The 27,813-nt window shown below is 42.2% G+C and overlaps 1 protein-coding gene across 5 annotated transcripts in view; it reads right to left on the bottom strand.

Annotated features, from left to right (window-relative positions):
* The window catches only part of LOC110448734 (neuronal calcium sensor 2-like), a 126,984-nt gene that overhangs the window by 6,449 nt on the left and 92,722 nt on the right, over positions 1-27,813 (bottom strand). For 4 of the 5 annotated variants that reach the window (XM_021495131.1, XM_021495150.1, XM_021495160.1 and 1 more), the window contains one exon: positions 173-298. In XM_021495131.1, the coding sequence (XP_021350806.1) occupies positions 173-283 (111 nt within the window). In that variant the 5' untranslated portion in view covers positions 284-298. Of the gene's footprint in view, positions 1-172; positions 299-9,681; positions 9,976-27,813 lie in introns of those variants that run through there. The other variant, XM_021495169.1, reaches the window with a different exon arrangement.

Below are 27,813 nucleotides of genomic sequence, written 5' to 3'. Positions count from 1 at the left end.
TGTTGGTCTAGCACTAATACTTTCAGTGAAACTAACTTAAACGCAAAAACTTAATGTTGACGTCGCCGGAAAAGCAACACCTTCAGTCTTGCTTCTGCTATTTTGTTGCAGGGAGACAAACATGTATAATCTAGACAGCTACACATGTCTGCTATATGATACATATGCTTACCATGAATCCACGGTACCAGTCTTTTATCTCTGTTTTCGAGAATTTTGTGTTGTTTACCAAGAATTCCAAATCCTCCTTGGGCAGCTTCTTGCTTGAAGATTTATTTCCCATTGTTCTGTTTAGATGCTGAAAAACACAAAGGAAACTATTTGTTAGATACTGAATAATATACAAATCAAGTGATATGGAAGTCACTATTGAAGTTTATTAATACATACATATTCACTGAGATGCAAGTGCTACACAAATGGGAAGCAAATGTTACATAAATACTTCACTCAAAATGCAACAGTTAATATGTATGGGTCTAGAACAAGTCAACTTCTTTTAGAATATTTTGTAAAACATACTTGCAGCTCACTTCAAAACCTAGCCATTAGCCAAACGTCCTCGGAAAGACAATCATAATGATATTTTGGTGACCCTAAGCTGCATCAATAAAATCAAAACCCACTCCCTGAGTAGATGACACAATTTGTTTTGTGTTTTTTTTTTTAAAACATAGCTGACATGTCCAAGCTTATTCATGGCTTTGAGACAGAAGATGACATGTAAACGGCTTGGAGACACAGAAGATGACATGTGAACGGCTTGGAGACACAGAAGATGACATGTGAATGGCTTGGAGACACAGAAGATGACATGTGAACGGCTTGGAGACACAGAAGATGACATGTGAACGGCTTGGAGACACAGAAGATGACATGTGAACGGCTTGGAGACACAGAAGATGACATGTGAACGGCTTGGAGACACAGAAGATGACATGTGAACGGCTTGGAGACACAGAAGATGACATGTGAACGGCTTGGAGACACAGAAGATGACATGTGAACGGCTTGGAGACACAGAAGATGACATGTGAACGGCTTGGAGACACAGAAGATGACATGTGAACGGCTTGGAGACACAGAAGATGACATGTGAACGGCTTGGAGACACAGAAGATGACATGTGAACGGCTTGGAGACACAGAAGATGACATGTGAACGGCTTGGAGACACAGAAGATGACATGTGAACGGCTTGGAGACACAGAAGATGACATGTGAACGGCTTGGAGACACAGAAGATGACATGTGAACGGCTTGGAGACACAGAAGATGACATGTGAACGGCTTGGAGACACAGAAGATGACATGTGAACGGCTTGGAGACACAGAAGATGACATGTGAACGGCTTAGAGAAATAGAAGATGACATGTGAACGGCTTGGAGACACAGAAGATGACATGTGAACGGCTTGGAGACACAGAAGATGACATGTGAACGGCTTAGAGAAACAGAAGATGACATGTGAACGGCTTGGAGACACAGAAGATGACAATTCTACAGTGTTTTCTTTAAAAAGCATGTTGCTGACAAAAAAAGCATGCTTTTCAAGAACTTCGAGCTGACAATATATATATTTGTATATAAAAAGACTGCTTGTTTGTATGTTCTTTATATTTCTTTACAAGCCGATAGGTTAAGATAAAGTTATTTTACCGTTTGCCGAGTTGGACCAGAAACAAACATAAAATTTGACATGCTGCGTGAACCCTGCACGTCTGTCATAAAGGACGCTGTAAGAGCTGTGCGCGACACATAATATGGAAGGGCGACTATGTTAGTGGTCCTTGACACGTTATAGGGAGGGCCACCTAGGTTACCAGTCCTTGTCACGTTACAGCGAGGGCCGCCTAGCTTACTCGTCGTCCTCCTGGACACACAGTCTTAGAGGGACATCCTCACAGGAGCGTAGTCGCATGCTGGCCACTGTTATTGCAGTCTAACATGCACATAGCAGGTTTATCCAGACATTTAAGTGATAGTTGATTCAGGCCAGTTTGACAGCAGCTATTTATATGGCTACTGCAGTATAATATACCATATGTCTCTTTCAAATCATTGTCTAAATCTCAAGAGAATTTGAAGTAGGTTGCATTCTGTTATTCAACCCTTCGAATACTCATCCCTCTCCCAATATTATCAGACATACAGTCTACAGTAAATGTTTAAAGTCCGACAGCATAACACACTTCATGCACTTTCAGCATATGACCATATATCAGCTCTAACTTCAATCTGTACCCAGATATGACATGTTTGCAAAGTAACATGTTGCCCTGGTATCTGTAGGTGACATGTTACATGTTGCTTTGGTATCTGTAGGTGACATGTGACATGTTGCCCTGGTATCTGTAGGTGACATGTTACATGTTGCTTTGGTATCTGTTGATGACATGTGACATGTTGCCCTGGTATCTGTAGGTGACATGTGACCCTGCTAGTATCTGTAGGTGACATGTGGCCCTGGTATCTGTAGGTGACATGTGGCCCTGGTATCTGTAGGTGACATTTTGCCCTAGTATCTGTATGTGACATGTTGCCCTGGTATCTGCAGGTGACATGTTGCCCTGGTATCTTTAGGTGACATCTGACATGTTGCCCTGGTATCTGTTGTTGACATGTGACATGTTGCCCTGGTAGCTGTAGGTGACATGTTGCCCTGGTTTCTGTAGGTGACATGTTGCCCTGGTATCTGTAGGTGACATGTGACCTTGCTGGTATCTGTAGGTGACATGTGACCCTGCTAGTATCTGTAGGTGACATGTGCCCAGGTATCTGACATCCAATCAGATTGCTGTTTCGTTGAATTTGCTGTCAACATGGGGAGGGGTCTACAGGTGAAATGTTACCCTGGTATCTGTTGGTGTCATGTGAAATGTTGCCCTGGTATCTGTTGGTGACATGTGACATGTTGTCCTGGTATCTGTAGGTGACATGTGACATGTTGCCCTGGTATCTGTTAGTGTCATGTGACATGTTGTCCTGGTATCTGTAGGTGACATGTGACATGTTGCCCTGATATCTGTAGGTGACATGTGAAATGTTGCCCTGGTATCTGTAGGTGACATGTGAAATGTTGCCCTTGTTTTTTTTGGTGATATGTGACATGTATCTGTGGTTGTTTCTTATTGGTGACAGAGGTTGTTAAAGCCAGGTGTTTAACACATCCCCCTACAGTAATGGACATAGTAAGAGCTGCTATTGTTTTCAAAAGTGGCCACCTCTCTATTCCTGATTGTCACTAGCTACATCTGCGATGGAATTTAGATTAAACAACAACATATAGGGAATTTGTGGAGAGTAGTATAAACAAGTTGGTTGTGTAGCCCTGTCTAGGTTAATGCTATGCAAACATCATCAAAACAGTTCTACATTCTCGGAGTCAGACAGACAATCCGATACAGCCATGTAGGTATGGTATGTTATGGAAATTTTACAAATACATGTACATTGTCATTATTTTTGTTCTGTGGCACATGAGCAAAGGATTACAAACCAGTATGACTTCAGCATATTAAAGTTCATGTCTTTACTGTGAATACCATTCATAATTAATGACATGTAAAAAGGTAAAAAAAAATATATATTTGTTCCACTTCTCTTAAAATGTTAAGCCCTTTTAAAATGATGTAATGCACCATCAGGGTACGTGAATGTCAAGTTGAGCCTTGTGTAGGATGTATACCGCTATCATCCCTCCTCCATCAACTCTCCACAGCCAGATATGTGTTCTAGTGTGACATGCTTAACACTCCCAATCAATACCCAAATCATCACGCTGGACACACATGATAAATACATTTAGATAGTAACTTACATAACAATGAAATACATTTGATGACAAACCGTGTGGAGCAGCTGTAGTCTCAGTATTACACTCTATATATGACTGTGGTTCCTGGGAATTTGGTTTATGACAGAGGGTGTGCTCCAGGGGGCTCAGGGTTTATGACAGAGGGTGTGCTCCAGGGGGCTCAGGGTTTATGACAGAGGGTGTGCTCCAGGGGGCTCAGGGTTTATGACAGAGGGTGAGCTCCAGGGGGCTCAGGGTTTATGACAGAGGGTGAGCTCCAGGGGGCTCAGGGTTTATGACAGAGGTTGAGCTCCAGGGGGCTCAGGGTTTATGACAGAGGGTGCATGTGCTCCTGGAGGCTGATACAGAAGATGTGTCTCTGAGGGTTGGGTTTCTGACCTAGAAAGCGTCCCCTGGAGGCTGTTTATATGACTGATGGGGTGCCCCTGAGGGACGTGGTTATGGCTGAGGGTAAAGCCCCTGGGGTTCTGGTGTAGGACTGAAGAAACATTCATGGGACATGGACTTTTGGTTAAGTCTGCCAATATCTGTCTATGATAGTGTATATATATGCTGAAATAAATGTATTTGTACATGTACTTGTATGTGTGTGTAAGTTTGTATGAGGTGTGTGAGATGTTTCCTTCATGAGTTACTTCCCTCTTAGCCTTGTGTTGATATGAATTATTGTATTATTTTTTTCATTTCCAACATGTCTAAAATATTATGTCTCATTGTTTATTCCACTTTGGCCATTTGACGGAGAGAATTTAAATATGCTTTGCCTGTTATTCTATCCAATTGACTATGACATCTTGTCAATAAAATTTGATGAAATGGGACTGGGATTATGACTTGGTGGCGGTGGGAGCACCCTTGGAAACACCAGATTTATGACAAATGAGAGGCCCCTGGGAGTTGGGTCTAATACTGAGGGGACACTATGGGGGCTGGGTTTGTGACTCAGAAGGGAGTGCTACAGGAAACTAGTTTAAAGACTGAGGGACACTCCTTAGGGCTGGGTTGTCCCCTTCACTGAATATGTCTCCGCCACAGAACTGGATCTGTAAATTACATGGGACATTCTTATGTAACGTTTGCTTTTCTAGTCTGATCCTGACAACCAAATGTGAAGTTGACACAGGTGATCATGAGTTAGGAGTCAGTCTGATGTCCCCGAGTCAAGTTGACACAGGTAGGTTGGGAGTGACCCCCTTGAATCATTCTAGATTCTGCTGCCTGTGTGAAGTGACATTCTGTGGTTTGTGCTATACTATCTCATGCACTAATCTTTTGTCCAGCTTTCCTGATCAACATTTCCACTGTGTCAGTTGGTATAAATCATACTGAAAATGGCCGAACATATCAGAGTTTGATCTGGTAAATGGCCGAACATATCCGAGTTTGATCTGGTAATGATCATTACCCAAGTTACTCATCTGTTTGATCTGGTGCTGTGCGTGGAGTAATGCAGCGCGGCGAGGAAAACAGTATAAACGCCAACCATACCCAACCATACCCTTAGTCTATAGGTAAACCTGACTATCCAAGGAATATGTACAAACCCCCTCTATACCAATGTCATCCAGGAACCATCAGTATCTGTCATAACCAATTCTATCCCATAGTCTACAGGGAAATTCTCTATCCTGCACTCATGAGGAAATGTTTGTAAGACCCCCACTGTTCCCCACTATCCTTTGTCTCAGTCAGCCCCCCACTGTTCCCCACTATCCTATGTCTCAGTCAGACCCCCACTGTTCCCCACTATCCCATGACTGTCAGACTCCACTGCTACCCACTATCCCATGACTGTCAGACCCCCACTATTCCCCACTATCCTATGACTGTCAGACCCCCACTGTTTCCCACTATCCCAAGTCTCAGTCAGACCCCCACTGTTCCCCACTGTCCTATGACTGTCAGACCCCCACTGTTCCCCAATATCCTATGACTGTCAGACCCCCACTGTTCCCCAATATCCTATGACTGTCAGACCCCCACTGTTCCCCACTATCCCATGACTGTCAGACTCCACTGCTACCCACTATCCCATGACTGTCAGACCCCCACTGTTCCCCACTATCCCATGCCTGTCAGACCCCCACTGTTCCCAACTATCCCATGACTGTCAGACCCCCACTGTTCCCCACTATTCTATGACTGTCAGACCCCCACTGTTCCCCAATATCCTATGACTGTCAGACCCCCACTGTTTCCCACTATCCCAAGTCTGAGTCAGACCCCCACTGTTCCCCACTATCCCATGACTGTCAGACTCCACTGCTACCCACTATCCCATGACTGTCAGACCCCCACTATTCCCCACTATCCTATGACTGTCAGACCCACTGTTCCCCACTATCCTATGAGTGTCAGACCCCCCACTGTTTCCCACTATCCCATGTCTGTCAGACCCCCACTGTTCCCAACTATCCCATGCCTGCCAGACCTCACTGTTCCCCACTATCCTATGACTGTCAGCCCCCAACTGTTCCCCACTATCCTATGACTGTCAGACCACCACTGTTCCCCACTATCCTATGACTGTCAGATCCCCATTGTTTCCCACTATCCCATGACTGTCAGACCCCCACTGTTACCCACTATCCTATGACTGTCAGACTCCCACTGTTCCCCACTATCCTATGACTGTCAGACCCCACTGTTCCCCACTATCCAATGACTGTCAGACCCCCATTGTTTCCCACTATCCCATGACTGTCAGACTCCACTGCTCCCCACTATCCCATGACTGTCAGACCCCCACTGTTCCCCACTATCCCATGACTGTCAGACTCCACTGCTACCCACTATCCCATGACTGTCAGACCCCCACTATTCCCCACTATCCTATGACTGTCAGACCCACTGTTCCCCACTATCCTATGACTGTCAGACCCCTACTGTTTCCCACTATCCCAAGTCTCAGTCAGACCCCCACTGTTTCCCACTATCCTATGTCTCAGTCAGACCCCCACTGTTCCCCACTATCCTATGACTGTCAGACCCCCACTGTTTCCCACTATCCCAAGTCTCAGTCAGACCCCCAATGTTTCCCACTATCCTATGTCTCAGTCAGACCCCCACTGTTCCCCACTATCCTATGTCTCAGTCGGACCCCCACTGTTCCCCACTATCCTCTGACTGTCAGACCCCCACTGTTCCCCACTATCCCATGACTGTCAAACCCCCACTGTTCCCCACTATCCCATGACTGTCAGACCCCCCCTGTTCCCCACTATCCCATGGCTGTCAGACCCCCACTGTTCCCCACTATCCTATGTCTCAGTCGGACCCCCACTGTTCCCCACTATCCCATGACTGTCAAACCCCCCCTGTTCCCCACTATCCTATGACTGTCAGACCCCACCGTTCCCCACTATTCTATGACTGTCAGACCCCCACTGTTCCCCACTATCCTTTGACTGTCAGACCCCACTGTTCCCCACTATCCTATGACTGTCAGAACCCAACTGTTCCCCCCTATCCTATGACTGTCAGACCCCCACTGTTCCCCACTGTCCTATGACTGTCAGACCCCCACTGTTCCCCACCATCCTATGACTGTCAAACCCCCACTGTTCCCCACTATCCCATGACTGTCAAACCCCCCCTGTTCCCCACTATCCTATGACTGTCAGACCCCCACTGTTCCCAACTATCCCATGACTGTCAGACCTCACTGTTCCCCACTATCCTATGACTGTCAGACCCCCACTGTCCCCCACTATCCTATGACTGTCAGACCCCCACTGTCCCCCACTATCCTATGACTGTCAGACCCCCACTGTCCCCCACTATCCTATGACTGTCAGACCCCCACTGTTCCCCAATATCCTATGACTGTCAGAACCCCACTGTTCCCCACTATCCTTTGACTGTCAGACCCCACTGTTCCCCACTATCCCATGACTGTCAGACCCCCGCTGTTCCCCACTATCCTATGACTGTCAGACCCCTACTGTTTCCCACTATCCCAAGTCTCAGTCAGACCCCCACTGTTCCCAACTATCCCATGACTGTCAGACCTCACTGTTCCCCACTATCCTATGACTGTCAGACCACCACTGTTCCCCACTATCCTTTGACTGTCAGACCCCACTGTTCCCCACTATCCCATGACTGTCAGACACCCACTTTTCCCCACTATCCTATGTCTCAGTCAGACCCCCACTGTTCCCCAATATCCTATGACTGTCAGACCCCCACTGTTCCCCACTGTCCTATGACTGTCAGACCCCCACTGTTCCCCACTGTCCTATGACTGTCAGACCCCCACTGTTCCCCACTGTCCTATGACTGTCAGACCCCCACTGTTCCCCACTATCCCATGACTCAGTATCAGACCAGCAGGTAAATCTTCAGTTTTTAATTCAGCCATAGCTAACAAAAGAATTACACAGAAAAAGTAATGATCATGATGACGCCATGACTCAGATGCCTGAGTTTTTGCTGGTAACATATTTCCTTTATACAAAGCAAATCAATCACAGATAATCTTGATTTAACTGTTACAACTGATTGTTATATATTTAACATCAGTAATTCTACCGGTAACACCTTATTTTCCTGTCCTTTTCACACATACACTCTTACCCTTACTTGTACTGATAATATATGTTGTTTATAACTTGTAACAAATAACCTTACCTATTTACAAATCCCCAAATTCTTTTCTACAGATAACCCCACCTGTTAACAAATTCTTATCTACAGATAACCCCACCTGTAAACAAATTCTTAACTACAGATAACCCCACCTGTAAACACATTCTTATCTACAAACAACTAACCCCACCTGTAAACCAAGTCTTATCTACAAACAACTAACCCTACCTGTAAACAAAGTCTTATCTACAAACAACTAACGCTACCTGTAAACAAAGTCTTATCTACAAACAACTAACCCCACCTGTAAACAAAGTCATATCTACAAACAAGTAACCCCACATATAAACAAAGTTTTATATATATACAAACAACTAACCCCACATGTAAACAAAGTATTATATATATACAAACAACTAACCCTACCTGTCAACAAAGTCTTATCTACAAACAACTAACCCTACCTGTCAACAAATTCTTATCTACAAACAACTAACCCTACCTGTAAACAAATTCTTATCTACCAACACATAATTAATAACTCCAGCAATTTTATATGCATTCTTCCAGACCCACACAACTATCCTTGCCTTACCTGTACACAAATATTTACCTGTATGCAAATTGTTACCAGTACATTAATAACCTCACATTACCTATTAGAAAATTTTACCTGTACAAAAACATTCCAACAAGTCACTGTACCAGACAATGCAATACTCATAACTGTTTCCTTCCCTAGTTCAACAGCAAATAAAGGATTGATACCTGTAGATGTCCATTCATTATAAACCCATCCATCATTTACGAAACAGTACAGGAAGCATATATAAACATAAAAAACTTCATTTGCTATTCATACTTTCTTTACGTCTTTTGTTTAATTAAATGAGTCAACATTCCCAAATTATGCTGATAATTGATTTGATGTTTAAATAGCAGTGTAGGTCCATTACAGAAATGACAACTGGTAAGACATACAGAACAGAATTAAGAACACTGGTAACGTACGGGAACAGATCGACTCTACACCATGTACTGGTAACAGTGATGAACATCTTGATTCGCTACATTTACAATAAATGACAAAAGTGTTTAGTTGGACTAGCTACATAGACAATAAGTGACTAGGATGTAAAGTCTCACTAGCTACATTTACGTTCAGTGACAAATGTGTTCAGCCCAAATTTCTACATTTGCAATAAGTGACAAAAGTGAAAAGATGGACTTGCTAAATTTTTCGGCGAGTAAGAAATATGTTTGGACTACTGTACCTTGTGGCAGAACCAGTGAGTTATAATCAGTAATAATCCTAGAATTCACCAACACACAGAAGGCACAGGATGATTGATGCATACAGTTGATATATATATATATATACAGGCAGATCTACTTTAAATTCCACAGAGTATATAAGTGTACAGAGTGATGCTCCTCTACTCCTCCAGTACTGCTGTGTGCTCCCTACTGCTCCAGCACTGTTGTCAGATACTGTCGATTTTCTGTGTGGGGGCTAGCTATAGCCTTGTCACTAAACCTGGCCTGTCAACCATGCATACACAGCATACAGCAGCTCACCAAACCCCTCACACTCAACCCTGGTCTATATTACAGTAGCTCACACTACAGGTCGTTTAGCTGTGGCAGGGGGGCAGCAGTCCATCTCTTGGTACCTATGGCAGGTGACCTAGGTATTCTCACTAAATGTCATAGACCTGGGGACCCAGTATTCTCACTATATGTCATAGACCTGAGGACCTAGTGTTCTCACTCTAAACGTCCTAGACCTGAGGACCTAGTGTTCTCACTCTAAACGTCCTAGACCTGAGGACCCAGTATTCTCACTCTAAATGTCCTAGACCTGAGGACCTAGTGTTCTCACTCAAAACGTCCTAGACCTGAGGACCCAGTGTTCTCACTCTAAATGTCCTAGACCTGAGGAACTAGTGTTCTCACTCTAAATGTCCTAGACCTGAGGACCCAGTGTTCTCATTCTAAATATCCAAGACCTGAGGACCCAGTGTTCTCACTCTATATGTGCTAGACCTGAGGACCCAGTGTTCTCACCCTACATGTCATAGACCTGAGGACCCAGTGTTCTCACTCTATATGTCATAGACCTGGGGATCCAATGTTCTCACTCTAAATGTCCTTAGACCTGAGGACCTAGTGTTCTCACTCTAAATGTCCTAGACCTGAGTACCCAGTGTTCTCACTCTAAATGTCCTAGACCTGAGGACCTAGTGTTCTCACTCTAAATGTCCTAGACCTGAGGACCTAGTGTTCTCACTCAAAACGTCCTAGACCTGACGACCCAGTGTTCTCACTCTAAATGTCATAGACCTGGGGACCCAGTGTTCTCACTCTTTATGTCATAGACCTGGGGATCCCGGACCCAGTGTTCTCACTATATGTCTTAGACCTGAGGACCCAGTGTTCTCACTCTATATGTGCTAGACCTGAGGACCCAGTGTTCTCACTCTACATGTCATAGACCTGGGGATCCCGGACCCAGTGTTCTCACTATATGTCATAGACCTGAGGACCCGGTGTTCTCACTCTATATGTCATAGACCTGGGGACCAAGTGTTCTCACTCTATATGTCATAGACCTGAGGACCCCGTGTTCTCACTCTATATGTCATAGACCTGGGGATCCAGTGTTCTCACTCTATATGTCATAGACCTGGGGATCCAATGTTCTCACTCTAAATGTCCTTAGACCTGAGGACCTAGTGTTCTCACTCTATATGTCATAGACCTGGGGATCCCGGGCCCAGTGTTCTCACTCTAAATGTCATAGACCTGAGGACCCAGTGTTCTCACCCTACATGTCATATACCTGAGGACCCAGTGTTCTCACTCTAAATGTCATAAACCTAGGAACCCAGTGTTCTCACTCTAAATGTCATAGACCTGACGACCCAGTGTTCTCACTCTAAATGTCATAAACCTAGGAACCCAGTGTTCTCACTCTACATGTCATAGACCTGGGGATCCCGGACCCAGTGTTCTCACTATATGTCATAGACCTGAGGACCCGGTGTTCTCACTCTAAATGTCATAGACCTGATGACCCACTCTATATGTCATAGACCTGGGGATCCCGGACCCAGTGTTCTCACTCTAGATGTCATAGACCTGAGGACCCGGTGTTCTCACTCTAAATGTCATAGACCTGACGACCCAGTGTTCTCACTCTACATGTCATAAACCTAGGAACCCAGTGTTCTCACTCTAAATGTCATAGACCTGGGGACCCAGTGTTCTCACTCTACATGTCATAGACCTGAGGACCCGGTGTTCTCACTCTAAATGTCATAGACCTGATGACCCAGTGTTCTCACTCTACATGTCATAAACCTAGGAACCCAGTGTTCTCACTCTACATGTCATAGAGATAAGGTACCAATTATTTGTAGTTTTTCACAAAATGTCACTGACCTCAGAAACCTCAGTAGATGAACTAGACCAAATTAACCAATGTCCTTGACCCAATTAACCAGTGTTCTCACTCTAGATGTCCTTGACGCAATTTACCAATCTGTTCCTGTATATGTCAATTGTTTCTGAAGGTGTTAGATGGCCCTTAGGGACAATGTCAGACAACCTAATACTTGTTATGATTTATCTATGTTAACCCAAAAGTTTTGAATGATTTATTGGTTTCACCATCACCCTAGATAAGCTTACAATACGTAAGCTACTAAGACAGTATTGCCGTGGAGCACAGCAGGTCTGAATCACAGCAGTACATGTGTTTCTAACTGTAATTTTCATCAACCAGAAAACTGGAGATAGCTAGGTTTTTTTGAGCTGGCTCCAACACTGTGATAGCTAGATAAAACAAAACCACTCGGCATAATTCTGTATTGATATGAAAAATATACAGGCAACGGGTACCTCAACTGAGGATAATAGCATTCCTTTTCATACCATTATCATCTGTGTAACATCTTAATTGTAAATGTCAAAATACCTGGCTATTTCATCAGTAACATTCCATGTTAACCTTGGGCTTGTAGGAAATAATATTGAAATAAGAGTGGGTATGTCACATGTAAAATAATATTTGAATTAAAGCTGGCTAACATGAAATAATAATAAAAATAATATAAAAATTTCGAGGTTTTTATATACCGCTTTATCACAACCTTGTTCGTAGGTCGTCTCAAAGCGGTTCACAAATTATTATCCATGGTTAAAGGGCCTTTGCAACCAGCCAATATCTTTCTCAACTCTCTGGAAAGCATACAGCCGGAGCTTCCATTTCAGCGCTTACAGCTAGCATTCAATAATTCCAGCACTGCCCAACCACGTACTCATTTACAGCTGAGTAGACTAGAACAAGCAGAGTAAAGGATACAACACAGTGCCGTGCCGTGACTCGAACCCACAACCCTTCGGTCACGAGCCCGGCGTTCTACCACTAGACTAGCGTGCCTCCTATGACAAATAATATTGAAGTTAGGGTAAGATCACATGACATAACTTGTGTAGGTATAACACTATATTAGTTTTTGTGTGTTATGTAACAGCCTCCAAACAAAGCGCTGCCAACCAAAGTGTTGTTTTTAAAGTATTCACGAGAAAATTACAAGTGAAACGGAAAATATTCCGGTCTTTCAATCATACTGTTTTAGTAAACTTAAATCATGTTGTCACATCAAATTTAAATTGTGACAAATTCCAAAATGATATCTGGTTGTGGCTTCAGCATGACAGATACAGTCACCACAAAAAAACACTACAAAAATAACTGCTTTATCATTTGGAAGAATCAACACAGGAGGAAAGAAACTTTCTTTGTTGTTTTTAACATTGATATCAGGATTGAAATACACTTTTCCTAATATGCATGACAGTAAGCTATACATTTCTGTTGATTATGCACTTGTAATTGTTTGGATTAAATTACCTAGCAACTTGATGTAGCATAAACAAGTCCCTGGCAACTAGATGTAGTACCAACGAGTCCCTGGCAACTTGAAGTAGTACCAACAAGTCCCTGGCAACTAGATGTATTACCAACGAGTCCCTGGCAACTAGATGTAGTACCAACGAGTCCCTGGCAACTTGATGTAGTCCCAGCAAGCCCCTAATAACTTGATGTAGTACAAACAAGTCCCTGGCAACTTCATGTAGTACCAACAAGTCCCTAGCAACTTGATGTAGCACCAGCGAATCCCTAGCAACTTGATGTAGTACCAACAAGTCCCTGGCAACTTGATGTAGTACCAACAAATACCTAGTAACTAGATGTAATACCAACGAGTCCCTGGCAACTTGATGTAGTACCAACAAGTCCCTAATAACTTGATGTAGTACCAACAAGTCCCTAGCAACTTGATGTAGCACCAGCGAATCCCTAGCAACTTGATGTAGTACCAACAAGTCCATAGTAACTTGATGTAGCACCAACAAGTCCCTGGCAACTAGATGTAGTACCAACAAGTCCCTAGCAACATGATGTAGTACCAATAAGTCCCTGGCAACTAGATATAGTACCAACAAGTCCATAGTAACTTGATGTAGTACCAACGAATCCCTGGCAACTAGATGTAGTACCAACAAGTCCCTGGCAACTAAATGTAGTACCAAGTCCCTAGCAACATGATGTAGTACCAATAAGTCCCTGGCAACTAGATATAGTACCAACAAGTCCATAGTAACTTGATGTAGTACCAACAAGTCCCTGGCAACTAGATGTAATACCAATAAGTCCCTGGCAACTAGATGTAGTACCAACAAGTCCCTAGTAACTTGATGTAGTACCAACAAGTCCCTAGTAACATGATGTAGTACCAACAAGTCCCTGGCAACTAGATGTAGTACCAACAAGTACCTAGTAACTTGATGTAGTACCAACAAGTCCCTAGTAACATGATGTAGTACCAACAAGTCCCTGGCAACTAGATGTAGTACCAACAAGTACCTAGTAACTTGATGTAGTACCAACAAGTCCCTAGTAACTTGATGTAGTACCAACAAGTCCCTGGCAACTAGATGTAGTACCAACAAATACATAGTAACTTGATGTAGTACCAACAAGTCCCTAGTAACTTGATGTAGTACCAACAAGTCCCTGGCAACTTGATGTAGTACCAACAAGTCACTATAACGTTGATGTAGTACCACAGATTCATAAGCGTTGAAGTAGTTTTGAATCAACAAGTCCCTGTGATGTCGTGTTAAGTCAATGAGACCCTGTGATATGTTGTGGAATCAACAAATCCCTGTGATGCGGTATGGAATTCATAAAATCTTTCACCACCTTGAAGAAGAGATATGAGAATCGTTCTCGGAAAGTTTAGACTCCATATCTCACCTCAGAAGAGTGGGGGATTCTGTTACTTACCCTGTTCATGTTCACCCTATCATATGCAAAATGTAATGTTGATGTTACAGGCTAAATGCATTGTTGATGTGACGTCATAAAATTGCTATGAAAAGGGGAATCCTCTCATCTTAATCCTAGGGTGAGACAACGACAAATCCCTGTGATGCGTTATGGAATCAACAAATCCCTGTGATGTGGTGTGGAATCAACGAATCCCTGTGATGTGGTGTGGAATCGATGAATCCCTGTGATGTGGTGTGGAATCAACAAATCCCTGTGGTGTGGAATTGATGAATCCCTGTGATGTGGTGTGGAATCTATGAATCCCTGTGATGTGGTGTGGAATCAACATATCCCTGTGATGTGGTGTGGAATCAACAAATCCCTGTGATGCGTTATGGAATCAACGAATCCCTGTGATGTGGTGTGGAATCAACGAATCCCTGTGATGTGGTGTAGAATCAACGAATCCCTGTGATGTGGTGTGGAATCAACGAATCCCTGTGATGTGGTGTGGAATCAACGAATCCCTGTGATGTGGTGTGGAATCAACGAATCCCTGTGATGTGGTGTGGAATCAACGAATCCCTGTGATGTGGTGTGGAATCAACGAATCCCTGAGATGTGGTGTGGAATCAACGAATCCCTGTGATGTGGTGTGGAATCAACGAATCCCTGTGATGTGGTGTGGAATCGACGAATCCCTGTGATGTGGTGTGGAATCGACGAATCCCTGTGATGTGGTGTGGAATCGACGAATCCCTGTTATGTGGTGTGGAATAGACGAATCCCTGTGATGTTGTGTGGAATCGACGAATCCCTGTGATGTGGTGTGGAATCGACGAATCCCTGTGATGTGGTGTGGAATCAACGAATCCCTGTTATGTGGTGTGGAATCGACGAATCCCTGTGATGTGGTGTGGAATCGACAAATCCCTGTGATGTGGTGTGGAATCGACGAATCCCTGTGATGTGGTGTGGAATCAATGAATCCCTGATATGTGGTGTGGAATCAACGAATCCCTGTGATGTGGTGTGGAATCGATGAATCCCTATGGTGTGGTGTGGAATCAACGAATCCCTGTGATGTGGTGCGTAATCAACAAATCCCTGTGATGTGGTGTGGAATCGATGAATCCCTATGGTGTGGTGTGGAATCAACGAATCCCTGTGATGTGGTGTGGAATAAACGAATCCCTGTGGTGTGGTGTGGAATCAACAAATCCCTGTGATGTGGTGTGGAATCAATTAATCCCTGTGATGTGGCGTGGAATCAACGAATCCCTGTGATGTGGTGTGAAATCGACGAATCCCTGTGCTGTGGTGTGGAATCGATGAATCCCTGTGGTGTGGTGTGGAATCAATGAATCCCTGTGATGTGGTGTGGAATCGACGAATCCCTGTTATGTGGTGTGGAATCGACGAATCCCTGTGATGTGGTGTTGAATCGACGAATCCCTGTTATGTGGTGTGGAATCGACGAATCCCTGTGATGTGGTGTTGAATCGACGAATCCCTGTTATGTGGTGTGGAATCAATGAATCCCTGATATGTGGGGTGGAATCAACGAATCCCTGTGATGTGGTGTGGCATCAACGAATCCCTGTGATGTGGTGTGAAATCGATGAATCCCTGTGGTGTGGTGTGGAATCAACGAATCCCTGTGATGTGGTGCGTAATCAACAAATCCCTGTGATGTGGTGTGGAATCAATTAATCCCTGTGATGTGGCGTGGAATCAACGAATCCCTGTGATGTGGTGTGAAATCGACGAATCCCTGTGATGTGGTGTGGAATCGACAAATCCCTGTGATGTGGTGTGGAATCGACGAATCCCTGTTATGTGGTGTGGAATAGACGAATCCCTGTGATGTGGTGTGGAATCGACAAATCCCTGTGATGTGGTGTGGAATCGACGAATCCCTGTTATGTGGTGTGGAATAGACGAATCCCTGTGATGTGGTGTGGAATCGACAAATCCCTGTGATGTGGTGTGGAATCAACGAATCCCTCTGATGCGTTATGGAATCAACAAATCCCTGTGATGTGGTGTGGAATCAATTAATCCCTGTGATGTGGCGTGGAATCAACGAATCCCTGTGATGTGGTGCGTAATCAACAAATCCCTGTGATGTGGTGTGGAATCAACGGATCCCTGTGATGTGGTGTGGAATCGATGAATCCCTGTGGTGTGGAATCAACAAATCCCTGTGAGGTGGTGTGGAATCAACAAATCCCTGTGATGCGTTATGGAATCAACTAATCCCTGTGATGTGGTGTGGAATCGATGAATCCCTGTGGTGTGGTGTGGAATCAACGAATCAATGTGATGTGGTGTGGAATCAACGAATCCCTGTGATGTGGTGTGGAATCAACAATTCCCTGTGATGCGTTATGGAATCAACAAATCCCTGTGATGCGTTATGGAATCAACAAATCCCTGTGATGTGTTATTAAATCAACGAATCCCTGAGATGTGGTGAGGAATCGATGAATTCCTAGCTGTGATGCAGAAGTTGTAAAGATGGTGTTTACTATATCCAGAAAACTCAAATTCTCAAAAATGTCTCAAAATATTGATCCTGAAGAAGCACAGCATGAAATGTCATCTAAAAACATCTTCAACAATTTATGGACCAATGCATGAAAGCAGTACTTTAGCTTCAGACATTATTCTATTTCTAGAAGCAGTAACACGAAATTTAGGTATAAACTGAATTCAAAAGTCTAAAATTCTATTCATTTTTTGCTTTAAATTGGATAAATCTGATTATAAACCAAATATATGCAAATTGAAAGTTAACTGTAATTTGCATTTCCTTAAATTTCCATTTTATAAGTGAAGTTTAAACTGAATGCAGCCTGGGGAAGCTTATGACTCGTGAGGATACAGTCCGGGGTGGTGATGCAGTCTAAGCCGATACACTAAGGAGGGTGATGCAGCTTAGTGGAAACATGTAAAGCTTCAGCTAGGATAAAATCAAGAGTTAGTGATACAGTTTAAGGGTAGAAACGGAGACTAAAAAAAATAAAACAAAATTTATCCCTGTGAATGTAACTGTTTTTTTTCCATATCAGTAAACAAGTCCCAGTATAGTTAGTATGAATGGCATTATTTGTTAAGAGCTACGATAAAAACGGATGTGATCTTGCTATTTATGGACCTAACTTGAATGCATGATACACTATAAGAACTGGTGTGCAGAACAGTTTTACCCAATTTAATTTACATTTCACTGCATGTTGCTCTATAGGTATTATCAGAAGAAATTGCATTTTATAGGGCTATGAATGCAATTTGACTGGTGCTGCTTCTGAGCCGGGCATGAGACAAATGTTAGAAACAAACTTTTTGAGACTTTAGGCTGTTCCAGGAATCTCGTTTGCCCTGATGACACAGGCACTTCAATATTGAAAAAAATAAAGAAATACCTATATTTAGATCAGATCAGTAATAACTAATATTTAAGAAGGTTACTATAGGTATTGAACAGCATTTTTCAATGTTCACTCTAGCATGAACATTAAAAAAACGTCGTTCACCGCTTATAATTTACATCTCTATGGCCTTGACCTATTCATCTTGTGCCTGACTGTTCCATACCTGTCCTAAAACAATCTATGAGTTCCAGGTAAAAAAACACGTTTACTGCGTAGAAACACTGTAGTTAAACTCCCGTTTAAGCGGAGGTAAGACCCTGACCTTTGATATATTGAATTCCAAAGCTACTCGGTCGTTGGAAGTCACTAAATAATGCTGGAGAAACACGTACCCAAGGCAATCTCAGTCCCATGGCAACAGAAATCAATTGTATGTGGGACCTTGACGAGGAAGTGCATGACAACTAGCTCTCTGCACTGTATACAGGGAAAACAAACGTTGTTTTAATCTGCTGATGAATAATAGTTGTACAAAGTAGTTATCATTCTGAGGTCACAGTAAACGAAGAAAAAAAACAAATGTTTTGAAAACTTAAAAAAAAAAAAAAAAGGCATCGTTTGATAAAAGAAGTAAAAATGAAATGAGATTTTCAACTGAAAAACACAGAGAGAAAGGGTAGTGTTGAACCTATCATTTTGAGTTTCTCAATCACAATAAACAGCATCACGTGAAAATAACCTCTGACCTCTTAACACATTAGTGGCACTCTCTAGGGGAATTGGCGTGACTTTCCTGTGGATACCACTGACAGCAGCCATCACCAGAAACTCCACTTGATGATGTCGAAACCTAATAACAGCCATCTCTAGAGATACCTGAACCAGATATCCATTAACTACCTTTTATGTCATACAATAAACGGTTTAAAATTAATTTCAAGGACTTTTTGTTTTCGGTTTGGGAGCTTAAACAAAGCTTTTTCTTTTCCAAGCTAATTTGTTTACAGAGCTGGAAAGGAATTTATGGTAAATGCCTTTAAAATAAAAATGTACACTTGGGCTAATCAAAACCTTTCCATTTTCCTTTTAAACCTTCTAAGACATTCACTGTAGTTTTTTTTCTTTCTGACACCTTTATATTTCTATAAAGACTCGGACAGCAACACATTTTACCATGTAAAAGCTAAATTTCTAAATGGTGATTTTTACGGGAGGAATCCGGAGTACCTGGAGGAAACCCACATGGTAAGGCAGGTGACCCCATACCTTTTCATGTCCGATTTGGGGAATCAGGGTTATCCACAGTGTCACCCAACCATTGACAACATTGAACATTATGCAAGGCTGTTCTCGCTGCTAAATGGTGCTATTTATAAACATTGTCATCATCTGATTTTAATGCAATTTGTGATGCAAGATTAACCAAGTCATAATGTAGAGATTTCTTTGTAAAACAAACTGGTTTCATCCTAAACAGTCTTTTATGAACAAAAATAAGGGTCCAATTATTTCAGTTTACACAGGTTTTCTATATTTCTACCAAAAAACATATGACAAGGTAGAATGGCGGCTTTAATAACATATAGCTATGTGACAATACTCAAACAGATTCGATCTGTGCTTAAGCCCAATTTCTTGTGCCAGTTATAAATAAATGAAAAAATATATTCACTGTTATGTAAGAAATTTTGAAAGACTTTAACCCTTTCACCACTGTAGACCATAATGGACACATCCAGATCAATGCATGGTAGCATTTACTTAAGTTACACAGGGGTGAAAGGGTTAAGCCAAAATCTTTTTTGAATGTTTACACTTAACCTTTTGAAAAATTATATGTTACCTGATTTAAGGGTAAGTTACAAGAAAGTCGATCGGCTTGAGCACAGAATTCATGCATGAGTATGAGAGTTTCATGGATAAGGGCCCAGGAGTCTACAGTTTTTAAAGATTACTTTTTTTCTCTGTTCAACAGATTCTTATTGCACTGTGACAAGCAGAAAAGTTGTCTCTGCTCCTGTGAATCACACAAATTCATAGGGAAGGGAATACAACCTGCTGGACAGACAACATACCTTCACATACCTTAATTTCTACCCAACTTTGTATAAAGAATCGTTTAAGTGAATGAAAAGACGCAAAAAAAGTTTTATGAACTGATATGATTAAATTACTGTGTAATATCTATCTGTTAAGTTTCATCTAACACAGTTTTGTATAAAATTGTTGCTGATAATGCTTGAGCGGGTGACCATGACGATTATGAAAGGATATGTCACATGTTTAAAGGACATATCTACGTCAGTAACAAACATAAAATATGGCTATGACGTTGTTGGGATATCAAGTTGCTCTTGTCAACAATAGATGGGTGTAAGGTGAAAACTGAATCAGCATTTCTGTTGTTTGGGGATCCATATATAGTGCACATCTTTTACTGTACCACTGAGAGTCGCCGCCGAACCATACTACATCACTCCCTACAAGTGGGCATCTCGCCGCGGCATCTAGATATGTTAATACTGTGGGGATTCTGTGAAGATCATTGTCCAGTGTAAACTCTCATAGGATAAACAAAATCTTATCTTATTTGTTAATACAGAAAGGAATGAGAAAAAACAGATGATGATTTAGTGTGTAACTATAGGCGTTATATAATCGTCTCCACGCCCCGTCACAAAACACCACAGGATCATTGTATAAACCTTCTCTATCGTCACAATTAGTTCACTTCATTTTTGAAATTCACAAAATATAAATGTGTGTTGACTACCTTAAACTTTAATTATGACCAGTATAAAGTCGGAAGATTTTGTTACAAATTTTTAAAAAACAGATAAAAACTGGAATGGAAATCGTATTGTGAAAACAATTATTTTAGTACAAACCCACCCAAAAGTTGTGCTAGAGGTGAAAAACTAATGTAAAATAACATCCTTTTCTCTTTTTACTAAAATCTGATACCATTCCAAATATCTGGTCTGCACTGCATGCTGTATAATACAGTAGATACAAAGTGGTTAAGTGGACACCCATCAAAAATAAACCACCTAATGGCTGTTTATGGTTTTTCTCTGTACCAACGGGTCCCCTCGACCTCCTCTGGATGGTCAGGATCACATTTAAGCTCATCACTGTCTGTTTTTTGAGTGGGCCAGGATTTAGTGGCACCTGTGGGGAGACCCTGCGGCCAAGGATTTAGTGGCACCTGTGGGACCCTGCGGCCCAGGGTTAAGTGGTTACTGTGGGACCCTGCGGCCCAGGATTTTGTGGTACCTTACGGACCCTGCCGCCCAGGATTTAGTGGCACCTGTGGAACCCGGCCAGCATTAAAGCCTGCTAATTCCCTGTCCCATGTGGCTGATAGGCCCATTGATTTACATATCTGGTGACAGTTGTAATTTCTGTTACATCAAGTACTGACCATCAGCTATATATCCCTACTTACAACAATCGCCAGTACTGACCATCAGCTATATATCCCTACTTACAACAATCGCCAGTACTGACCATCAGCTATATATCCCTACTTACAACAATCGCCAGTACTGACCATCAGCTAGATATCCCTACTTACAACAATCGCCAGTACTGACCACCAGCTAGATATCCCTACTTACAACAATCGCCAGTACTGACCATCAGCTAGATATCCCTACTTAACAACAATCGCCAGTACTGACCACCAGCTAGATATCCCTACTTAACAACAATCGCCAGTACTGACCACCAGCTAGATATCCCTAACTACAACAATCGCCAGTACTGACCACTGCCCACAACTCATCTCTGTCAACCCCTGTTTGCACTGCCGAACAAAAAGTCGGTGTAAATATTGTGATGTTCAACTTTTGTATCATTCTATCTGTAATGCCAATTACTTCAACATTAACAGAAAAAAATCATTTCATCATCATATAAAGTCTTCTTTTCTTAAAACCCCCCAAAACCATGAAATCTTTGTAGTACAAAACATCATTCTAAGGTTTCCCTATAAATCTTTGAAACCATGGAGGACAATCCCCATGGAAGCCGCGCAAATCTCACAAACTAATTCAATAACAAACTGGCATTTACTCAGGAATAGCTTTCATTGTATGTATTCCACGAGAGGGAGGTCTCCTCCGACTTTCTCACAAGTTTGGTGATACTGTCACTGGTATCCTAAACCCCACACTTATCATAGAAGGTACTGGATTCTACAGTCCATACTTACAGAAGGTACAGTAGTACCTGGTCTTTGAGTGTCTATACACACATATGAGGTACTTAACTCCCGATGTGTTGTAGCTAAAAGACGATTGTCTAGAATAACAGTCGGTGCAAAGAGTTCTCATGAAATGGTACCGCAATTTAACTGCCATTGAAAGTGAAGGCTGTACCGGGTGAACCCTGCAGCTTGCACACGTCTTTACCATTCTATCAAGTATGATGAGCAATTTGGCAATAATTCAAATGCTTTTGACAGCTTTCTGAGCAAAATGCGAGAATTCAATTGTCTGCATGGTGACTGATTGTGTAACCCTAACACATGCAGAGGGAGAAGACTCGGTGTCATGTTCACCCTCGTAATTGTTCAAATAAAACTAATAATAATATCAGGAGTGTGTTACAACAAATCCGTACTAATTTTGTCAGTAATGTGTTGTGGTAATGGAAATGAGGCAGAATGCCATGTTAACATTGACACGATTAGTTACTCCCAGGGTTCTGTAAATCTCGAGCCAGGAAGAACCAAGGGATCTGGTTTCCAGCAGGAAAGACAAGGATCTCTGATCTGCAGCAGGAAGGACCAGGAGCTTTGGTCTTAGCCAGGAGGGACCTGGGGCTCTTATCTCCATCAGGACAGACCAGGGGCTCTTATCTCCACCAGGACAGACCAGGGGCTCTTATCTCCAACAGGATGGACAAGGGGGATCTGATCTCTTACAAGATGGACAAGGGGGATCTGATCTCCAGCAGGAGGAACCAGGAGCTTGTATCTCTAACAGGAGGGACCAGGGGCTCTGATCTCTTTAACAGGAGGTACCAGGAGATCTTGTCTCTAGCAAGAGGGACCAGGATGTCTGATTTCCAACAGGAGGGACCAGGAGCTCGTATCTCTTAACAGGAGGGAAAAGGGGAATCTGATCTCCAGCAGGAGGGACCAGGAGGTTTTATCTATAGCAGGACTAACCAGGGGCTCTGATCTCCAACAGGAAGGACCAGGAGGTTTTATCTCTAGCAGGACTAACCAGGGGCTCTGATCTCCAACAGGAGGGACCAGGAGTTTCCTGGATCTATGTGTTACTTCAAAGCATCATATGTAAATAAACAGAGTAGAAGTTGTTTTATATAGCTGGAAAATTTCCAACCATTTACTGTTAGTTCATTCATGTTTCCTATTGTACACACTGTTATAGAGCATATTAGGGGAGGTATTGAACGAGAGCTACACTACTGGTGAACTCTGTGTACATCAGAACAACTCTCCCCTCCCATCTTTCTCTCCACCAATTACAGCCCCCCCCCCCATCTCTTTCTCTCCTCCACACTGCCATGAACTATAAGTGCTCCCATTGTTATAATTGTATAGTAATAATACTGCAATAACATGGAGAGAGACACAGCAGAGGTTAGTGGTCTTTAGCCAACACAGATGTAATAGGTCTTTAGCCAACACAGAGGTTAGTGGTCTTTAGCCAACACAGATGTAATAGGTCTTTAGTCAACACAGAGGTTAGTGGTCATTAGCCAGCACAGAGATTAGAGGTCATTAGCCAGCACAGAAGTTAGAGGTCTTTAGCCAACACAGAGGTTAGAGGTCTTTAGCCAACACAGAGGTTAGAGGTCTTTAGCCAACACAGAGGTTAGAGTTCTTAAGCCAACATAGAGGTTAGAGGTCTTTAGCCAACACAGAGGTTAGAGGTATTTAGCCAACACAGAGGTTAGAGGTCTTAAGTCAACATAGAGGTTAGAGGTCTTTAGCAAACACATTTGAGAACAATCATCTCCTGGAATAGTAAACAAAAACAAAAATATGTCAAAACTTTAATAGAGCTAAAAGTATTTAAGTAAAACCGTAACCTTTATCTTCCCTGTGGTAGGATGTACTCGTGGTGTTAAAGGGACAACATGGAAAAATACTGTTGATAAACCTAAGAATCTTAGGAAATCTATGAAGATTTGTCCATTTGTAATTTACTTGTGTCGTCTGATAAAACATTTATGGACTTCAATGTCAGTGGAAATTCAGAAATGTCTCCCTGTGAGGGAATGATACCCCTTGGGCTTCACCCCTCAGGGAAACAACCACCCAAAAATGGGAGATGGATATCAAATTCTATTGACAACAGTCATATCATACTGTTGTAGATGTGACAGAGAGTTTTTTACCCTGGCCATCTACCGAGACCAGCTAGTGTCGTACATGGAACCCATGGAGTTTAGCTACAAGTCTAACTCTCTATTCTCGACTGATGGTTATCGGCAGGTATTGGAGACAGATCCATTTGGGGGTCAAACTCAAGTGGTCAGGGTCATACTTTGGAGATAATGTTTGAGCCATGGTCAATGCTACTGTGATTAAAGGGTCTGTTGGGTACAGATAAATCCCTTTCCTGCTCCAGATGAGCGATGCATGTTCTACAATGGACAAAGTTACGTCAGCGCTCCAAGCCCTCGGACTAATCACGCAAAAATCCATATTCTATGTACGAGGTATTAATCTGTGTCCAATAAAACCTTGGACTCGTGTCTTATCATTTATGCATGGGTGCCATTACCTTTCCTAATGCTTGAACATTTCAGCCAAAGGAAAGCAAGTCAGCTAAAGTAATTAATCCGCTCCATAAATATCTAGTTCCTTTTTTTATGGTAGCATTGCAGGACGGACTAGATAAAGGTAGGGAAGCCAATGGTAATACATATAACTTAAATCACAGGGGCCTGAGATAAGGACAGGGAAGCTACTGTTATATCTACTATCAATACATATAACTTAAATCACAGGGGCCTGAGATAAGGACAGGGAAGCTACTGTTATATCTACTATCAATACATATAACTTAAATCACAGGGGCCTGAGGTAAGGACAGGGAAGCCACTGTTATATCTACTATCAATACATATAACTTAAATCACAGGGGCCTGAGATAAGGACGGTGAAGCCACTGTTATATCTACTATCAATACATAGCTAATATCACAGGGGCTTGAGATAGGGTAAGGATTAGCCATAGATTATATTCATTAATTCACGTTAAGATTAAATGCCGTCCGAATTGACAATTCTGCTATTGACAAATTAATTGGTAAGTAATCCTGTTTGGTTCTATGAATTGGTTGATACATTGATGGCTGGTTTGTTAGTTGGTTGGCCAGTTTTCTTGAATTGATTTGTTTGATTCACTGATGACCGTTTGGTAGGATATTTGGTAAGCAGGTTGATTCCTTGGTCGGCTGCATTCTTCCTTGTATAATTTCTTGATTATCTCATTCCTTACTTAATTTATTCCTCCACTGGTAGGCTAGTTTTGGTGATTTATCAATTCCTTTTAAGGCTTTTTGGTATCGAAATCTTTACTCAAAAGATTGAGGAGTGTTGATTCATAAGCCACTTGTTTTCTTTGTCGACTAAATTTCTTTAAAACACTAATTCTTTGAAAAAAAGTACTTTGTGTCGCATAGCCATTAACTTTTCACTGCTGTTTACACACTAAACATTTTGTTGTCAACCATGTAAATGTATACATAAGACCTAACTGTGTGAGGAAATGTGGGCTATGAGTTTTATAGGCAGCTGAAACACGGATGTAGTCAACGATCATAAAATGCACTCATGGCAACACAGGGAGCCCAAAGGACTCTCTGTGTGTCGCACGACATCAAGGCCTGAAACCAAGCATTGCTGGCAGTCATTATCATATCCGATGAGAGCTGAAACTAAATACAGCTGCTGAAGAGCTTGATCTTCCCAATTGTATATGTTTGTAGCTGTCTATGCTAGACTTCCAGGAACATAAATATGCAATCAAATTACTGATCTGTCGGAGGGCTCCACACTCGGCCCCATTTCCCTGTAGCGCGTCTGAATGGTCCTTGGAAATTGTCAAGCTTCTTGCGCGATCCAGAGCTATCGATAACTGTCAAGATTTGATGTTGTTTTGTTCCATTTCATTCAATGCAATTTCTGTAAATAACTATATTAGGAAGCAAAGTGTCGAACTACTTCATAACAAATAGCTACAATTATTCTTTCACAAAACTTCCCATCAGCTTGAGCACCCCAGCGACACCAGCAAAGGGACAGATGCTGACGAAGATGAGGTTTCCATTGTCTAGAAAGGTATCTTCATTTGCTACTTTAAATGCGAATCTGATGAATATCCTCACTTACTCCATTAGCCTCAGGTCTAACGAAGTCTTAAGGATCCACGTACATCGTATCAGGGGCCGTGGTAGCCAAGCGGTTAAGGCGTCCGACATTCTGCTACCACTAGCCCTCCACCAACCAATGGGTTGTGGGTTCGAGACCTACACGGGGCAGTCGCCAGGTACTGGCGGTAGGTCAGTGGTTTTTCTCCAGATACTCTGTTTTTCCTCCACCACCAAATCCTGGCACGTCCTTACATGACCATCGCTGTTAAAAGGACGGAGAACACTAACAAACCAAACGTACCTCGTGCTCGTGGAAACCATTTGTCTGGCATAACTATATAGCTTTGATAAATCATTTCTGAAAAAACCCATACCTTTCAGGACTTTTACGAGGACTAATGAAGATGAAATAAACCACTGTGTTCTAGCTAGCTAGTCAACCGAACTATCCTTGATACTGTATATACGAAATACAACAGTGCAGTGGGAAAGGAAACCTGGAGTCCATAAACCCCGTGGGTCTAAGGAGTCGTCGGTTCATAAACCTTGGGCCTAATGATGTCCTATGGGGGAATGGGGTTGAGGAGGAGGAGGGGTGGGGGAGAGGAGAAGAGTCATAATGCCTTTTCTCCGATTTGATGCTATGGTGTCACCTTTACTATTGTATTTACACCTGTGTGTAGCACACTGCCCTTTGTTCTGTTTCACCATTGCCCATTTCCCGGGTTTCACCTTAGTTTTTTTCTATGTAATAGTTTGGGAATGACAGCAATGCCCTTCATAAAGGCTGACGTTTCCATAGTGGACTTATGTCATATTTTCATCTTGATTTATGCTTGTGACTAATACTGATACAATGGACGTATCAATGTATAGCGATACCTACATGATACAGTATTGATGATATGTAGTTCATTGTAACATTATATGATAAAAAACATATACAAGAAATATTGTTTTTACATTTATAGCTGATTACACCTGTTGTTAGTTTCCTGAACTTTACTCGAATTGTATTGTAGCTTACAAACAGAATTGTGATATGTACCATAGTGTCCAAGCCCTGGTCGAGTCACAATGTAAAATACATTACTGTAAATAGATCAGAAACAGCTGAAAGAGCCCATTAACAATTAACTCCTACCATTCTTTATGATTCTCATGACAAAAGCTTGGAACTGATCAACACATGATAAAATACCAAGATAACAATTTATATAAAGCTTTGAGTACTAAACTTCTATATCCAGGTAAAAAAGTTTTCTGCAGTAGAATTGAGCACTGGAACTTTACACGTGATATTTACTATGAATACATGTCGTAAAATA

The sequence above is a fragment of the Mizuhopecten yessoensis genome, unplaced genomic scaffold, assembly GCF_002113885.1.
Source record: "Mizuhopecten yessoensis strain PY_sf001 unplaced genomic scaffold, ASM211388v2 scaffold431, whole genome shotgun sequence".
NCBI lineage: Eukaryota > Metazoa > Mollusca > Bivalvia > Pectinida > Pectinidae > Mizuhopecten > Mizuhopecten yessoensis.
The sequence above is the reverse complement of the archived record's forward strand: the minus strand, read 5'-3'. Positions and strand labels throughout refer to the sequence as shown.